The sequence below is a fragment of the Biomphalaria glabrata genome, chromosome 9, assembly GCF_947242115.1.
Source record: "Biomphalaria glabrata chromosome 9, xgBioGlab47.1, whole genome shotgun sequence".
Taxonomy (NCBI): Eukaryota; Metazoa; Mollusca; class Gastropoda; family Planorbidae; genus Biomphalaria; species Biomphalaria glabrata.
This window is the reverse complement of record NC_074719.1, coordinates 43,739,459-43,745,215: the sequence shown is the minus strand read 5'-3', so window position 1 is coordinate 43,745,215 and position 5,757 is coordinate 43,739,459. Positions and strand designations below refer to the sequence as shown.

The following is a 5,757-nucleotide window of genomic DNA, read 5'->3' as shown; positions in this document are numbered from 1 at the left end:
AAGATCTAGACACAGTAGATAAAACAGAAGATCTAGACACAGTAGATAAAACAGAAGATCTAGACACCGTAGATAAAACAGAAGATCTAGACATAGTAGATAATACAGAAGACCTAGACACAGTAGATAAAACAGAAGACCTAGACACAATAGATAAAACAGAAGATCTAGACACAGTAGATAAAACACCCGAAGATGAAAGCACCATGCCAACTTCTCTCGGTTTAAAAATGGTCAAAGTAACCAAAAATGAAACTGCACAACATAGTTCAAGACTATATTATAGACGCAATACGGAACCAATCATCAGCAAACGTGCCCATTTAAAAGCCTTTCGCTATGTAGGGGGAATCATATTTCTTTCATTCGCTTGGTGGTTGCCCATGTTGATAACCAGCGTAATTATCGCTACAAGTCAAAGCGTACTATTTGAGAATATTTATGTACCAATATCATGGATCACTTATTTCAATTCTGTTCTCAATCCTTTAATCTATTGCTGCAATAAATCTATTCGCAATGACATCAAGTCTTTAGTCAGTCGAAAGCGAAGTCGTTCACCAAGATTGAAATAGTTTATCCACATCTATATAGATCTGTAGAACACATAAGAAGAGATCGTCTACTCCTATTTTATCTATTAAAAATGTGTTTTATACTATAGGCTACTCATATTTATTATAGAAACTGGATCAATGTAAGAAAAGGGGCGATTCTCAAACTAGTATTAATTATTAATATTTTTACAATTGCTGGTAGGGCTATAAGCTTGCAGACTCTTCATTTACGAACCAACCTGAGTTGACAAGGATCTCGAAAATGGCTTTAATGATTTTCAAAGAAATTATAGTAAACTAGTCGAACGATGTCGCCCACACATCAGTTCCGCCCCCCCCCCCCTCCACGCAGCTGATGTATCCAAAGTTACGCAGTGTCGATAAGATTGCTTAATCATATTGTTCTAAATTCTCGAAGTGTGTACTACAAAATTGTTTTTAGTATATTTATTTAATGATATGTTCTTAAAATATGTAATATCAACTCATGGTGACATCTGTAAGAGAAAAAAATGATTGAAACTATACACGTCAGTATACAATTTTCATGCTTCATGTTTTTTTCATTTGTTTCCATTGTACAATATAGTTATTATTTTTTACATAAAAAAAGAGAGAAAAAAAGACCCAATAACGAGGCCAGTAGCCCCCCCCCCCCCCCCCCCCCCCCCAAAAAAAAAGAGGCAAAAGTTCAAGGACTCCTAGGATGTAAAAAACTCGACAAGTGATGTCAAAGCAAAAAAAAAAAAAAAAAAAAGATGCACCCTTGAAAAAAAAAATAATCAAAGGACTCTTCCCACACGTTGTAACAAATTTGTACAGATGCTCCTTCTTCTGTAGTGCCATTAGAGAGTGGGATGGGTTGCCTGAATCAGCCAGGAAAACCAACAAATTAGCAGAGTTTAAGTCATTAATATGCATAACTAGATTGACAAATGAAATGCATTTATAGGACCTAATTATCTACTTTTTTGAAGTAACATCTGTAATATATAAGATAAGATAAGCCATGAATGATTGGCCATTAACCAACCCCCTTGTCTGTATGTCAACAATCTTCTTCTTCCTCTAGCCAGCTTTTTTCTGCAGAGCTGTACGCTCTTTTGCAAGGCAACAATCAATAAGATGATCATTTAGTCACATTCGTTAGGGCAGGTTCATGCTGTATCATATCCTCAATCAGTTTGTCGCATACTTATTTTACTTTTATCTATTTACTTAGTTATCTATGATGTATTTGTGCCCCAATGCAAAGAGATAGGACCAGAGTAATTTAAGAACATTTTGAGATATCAGAACGTAACAAAACATTACAAGAACTGTTTGAGAAAGGTCTAAATAAAAGTGAGATTTTGATGAACATTTCTTTGTTTGATTTAAAAAAGGTCTCCAATTTTTTTTTTATACATAAAACTATGCTGAGTACAAAAAAATCTTCAAAAAAAACAACAACAAATGTTACATCATAGCAAAGCTTCATATTATTTCTTTTCCTTTTCAAAATTTCATTCCAAATAATAAAAAGGTAAGTCAACAACAATAATATTTCTAATGTAATGTAATATTTCATTATTATAAAACAGATGCACCTCACTATCTTTTGCTCTGAGGGCCTTATGAATTTTTGACACATGTCACAGGGTATAACACTGTCTAAAAAAATTCAAAAGCAATCGAAGCAATCCTTTACAGCTTTATTACACAGTGGGTGAACAAGTTTTAAGGAGCTGGAGCACATGATTTCTGTAAAATATAAAGTTTGAAGTTTTCATTCCATTTGTAATAGATCATCCAAAAATGAAAACACTCTCTCATTTGGCCACTCCGAACAACTAGCTATCACTTTCTTTTTCCCATTGGCAATGTTTTGAGTAAGAACAATTCTGCGCAGAGGAAGTTTACTCCATGACCGGCCAAGAAACTCGACATGGTCAGTCATCGCAGATTCAGTCTTAGACGAGTCACAGTTTTTTCTAGCATGTTCTACCTCATTTACCCATGCTCTTTTCTGACCGATGAGAGCTGACTTGATGGTCAGGTATGTTACCCCAAACTCTGCCACCTGCTTGGCAATGATGTTGGAAATGGGAGACATGCAGCTTTCTGTGCAATGACTGCTGTCAGTAGAGAGGGTTTTGTCAATCCAGTAATAGGCAGAGATGGTGTCTACAACAATGAGAGATAACAAGGGGTCACCAGACATCATGGTATTCAGAGATATGAGTGTGGCAGTTAGCTCCCTGGTGCTTGAGACTCTAAATACTTGCAACCTTCCTGAGAAGCATAAATATGGAATCATTGCATTATAAATGGGGGAAGAAAAAAATAATATATATATATATATATATATATATATATATATATCAATTTATTTGTAACTAGTGCTAGTGCTATTAGAGCATGGAATGGGCTGCCTGAGTCAGCCAGGAAAACCAATAACTTGGTAGAATTAGCTTGAATGACAAGATTGTTCTAGGGACACACGTAGGATGTGATCAAATATAAAGTAAAGAAAAATTATTTTTTTTTAATATCTTGAAATTATGCACAATAAATCATTGTTCCAAACAAAATGTGAATCAATAAAAAAATTAAGTAATTAATTAATTTTTAGTGGTAATTAATTAAATTAATATAGTTTGAAATTAATTAAGCGAAAAAATATTTCAAATTGCTAGTTATGGCTATAAACATACAGTTTTTCCCCTACTCTTAGATAATAACAACCACATAATCACTGCAAGATTTATCTATTTTTTTTTTATATAAAACAAAATTAATTAATTACCACTAATTACTTAACTAACTAGTTAATGTTTTTTGATTGATTCATGTGCTGTAATCAACAATGAATAAAAGTGCTGAGAATGGGAAGTGGCAGTATTGACATGTACAAGATTTGTAGCACACAGACAAGAGTGAGCTGAAATAAATTAAAAAAAAAATGAACTACATAAAAAGAGATGAAACAATACTGACCTAAAGAATCAAGAACAATTGTTTCAACATCCTCTTCTGTCAGGGGATTTTTTGTGTCAGCATTAGAAGATGATTCAATCTCTTGTTTGTCATTTTTTCCCAACAAATTCTGATCTGTGGGGTTAACAAGATTGTTTTGAATTGATATTTTACTATTTGATTCAGAATTCATTTTCTTTGATTCAGACGTATGACCAGACATAGTACCATTGTTAATGCAAGAAGGGGAACTTTGACTTGGCTTAAAAAGCTCTTTAGAAGATAGGTCATCTTGATTTGGAATATTGTATGACTCCCGTGTTTGTCCAACTTTTTCATTGTCTTTAGTAATTGTTAGTGATGATTCTCTATTGATGTATTTTAGTATGATCTGCTCCATTATTATAGCCAAGTGAAGAACTGAGAATTTAAATTCTGTGTCGACAAACACAACCTTTGCACCTCTTCCGTCAAGGTGGTGCCCCTTCCACTCAGAAGGTAAGCAGATCTTGGCGGTGTAAAGCAAGGCCAGTTCAGTTTTCCCAACACCTTCAGTTCCGTAGAGCTCAATGATCTTCCCTTGATTGGAGGGCACTTCAGAAGGAGGACCAGCATGGCAGAAAACATATGGATCAACACATGTTAAGTCAGTTCTTGAAATAAGCCTAGCAAGAAGCTGTGAAAAAAAAAAGAGTATAAGTTAAAAGCTTTTTTTTTACAATCACAGAAAGAATAAATTCATATATAGATATATTTTTAAGGATTTTTTTTTTTACCTTTACCAGTACATAATGTTTCATAAAAATTAATTGACATAGATTAATAAAATTAATTTAAAAGTTCTATTTAAATGATTTGGTCATGTTGTAGTGACCATGGTAAAACATAGACCAAGCTTTTTTTTAATCTTATCTTATATAATACAGACGTTACTTCAAAAAAGAAGATGATTATGTCCTACGCGTCATGCATATTAATCAATGACTTTTTATATCACATCAGTCATGCATGCATATTAACCAATGACTTTTTATATCACAATCGGCAAATTTCTTTGTAGAGTGTGCAATACTGAGATTCTTTGGGCAAACGGGTCTTCCCAGCATCTTTACAGTTCTCATAAAACACTGCCTGTGCTGGCCTGGTCAAGTTCGCTGGATGGAGGACAATCGTATCCCAAAAGTAATTATTTATGGGCAACTCGCATCTGGCTGAAGTAAAACTTGTCAACCCTACCCCTGTTAAGTGGATGTAATCAAACGGAACCTTAAAACAGTAAACATTGATACTGACCAAAGGGAAGACATAGCCCTGGACCGCAATTAGTTCAAAACAAACCCTGCTTCTCAGAGATACTCAAGAGCTGTAATTTTTTTTCTTTGCATATTATGTTGCCAATTTGTCATATTTTTTCCCCTGATCAATGAAGTGGATGAAGAAGAAAGAAAAAGTCAACACATACGCATTGACTTTCTGTATGAACATATTTAATATAAATATATATAGATCTAATATCATATTGTAATCTTGCATAATAAAGTTCCATTGGCCTCATTGGGGTAAAAAATGTTTGTATAAATTATAATGTTTTTGATATTCCTTCAGAGTTGAAGATAATTTACTTCCTAGTCCAAACCTCCCGCAGGACAATGAAGGGAGCAAGCAGGGTTTGAACCCGGGACCATCAACAAGTTTGAATGACAGTCCAGCGTGCAAACTGCAGGACCAGGCAGGGTATGTTTGAGTTTGAGCAAATGATGAGGAACTGCAAAAGTCGCTTGACAAGATCTGTCTCAGATTCTAAGACATATGTTACAATATGTAATTTTAATCTAGATTTACTAGATCTATATAAATATTTATAATATAGTAGTATGGTAATTATGGTTACGGTAGCTGGTATACCGTATAAATAAAAGTAAAAGAAATAAAAAAAAATTCTCGTACTTGAGATCCTGATTCAGCTTTACTGCCTTTACGTTGCATTTTCAATGATTTTGCTCAACAGGTTTTTGACTCACGAAATCTAGATCCATCCATGAAGATGTAGACTTATAGGACTAGATCTTGTTTGTACTACTTGGTGTTGTAGATCTATGTCTAGATTTACTCTAGATAGATCTCTAATTAATATGGTTAATCCCGAAAAATTTAGGCTGTACTTTCACTTTCTCTTTTACCGGAAGTAGGAAATGTGTCTTGGATACAGTAAAAAGTTAACTTCCGGTATGGTTTAAACAGT

At 34.0% G+C, this 5,757-nt stretch overlaps 1 protein-coding gene across 1 annotated transcript; it reads right to left on the bottom strand.

Moving 5' to 3' along the window:
* Positions 1-1,312: 1,312 nt before the first annotated feature.
* On the bottom strand, positions 1,313-5,689 carry LOC106061688 (DNA repair protein XRCC2-like). The gene is made up of 3 exons (XM_013219888.2): positions 5,463-5,689; positions 3,537-4,191; positions 1,313-2,831 (listed from the first exon to the last, which is right to left on the bottom strand). The coding sequence occupies exons 1-3, from the start codon at positions 5,499-5,501 to the stop codon at positions 2,326-2,328; spliced, it is 1,200 nt and encodes a 399-aa protein (XP_013075342.2). The 5' UTR covers positions 5,502-5,689; the 3' UTR covers positions 1,313-2,325.
* Positions 5,690-5,757: the final 68 nt, after the last annotated feature.

Excerpts from the sequence above, each read along its gene's own strand:
- LOC106061688 (XM_013219888.2), bottom strand. The coding sequence starts at position 5,501 with ATGCAACGTAAAGGCAGTAAAGCTGAATCAGGATCTCAA. Across the intron at positions 4,192-5,462 it reads AAGCTGAATCAGGATCTCAA|CTTCTTGCTAGGCTTATTTC; the intron begins GTACGAGAATTT and ends TTTTTTTCACAG. Across the intron at positions 2,832-3,536 it reads AATTGTTCTTGATTCTTTAG|GAAGGTTGCAAGTATTTAGA; the intron begins GTCAGTATTGTT and ends TATGCTTCTCAG.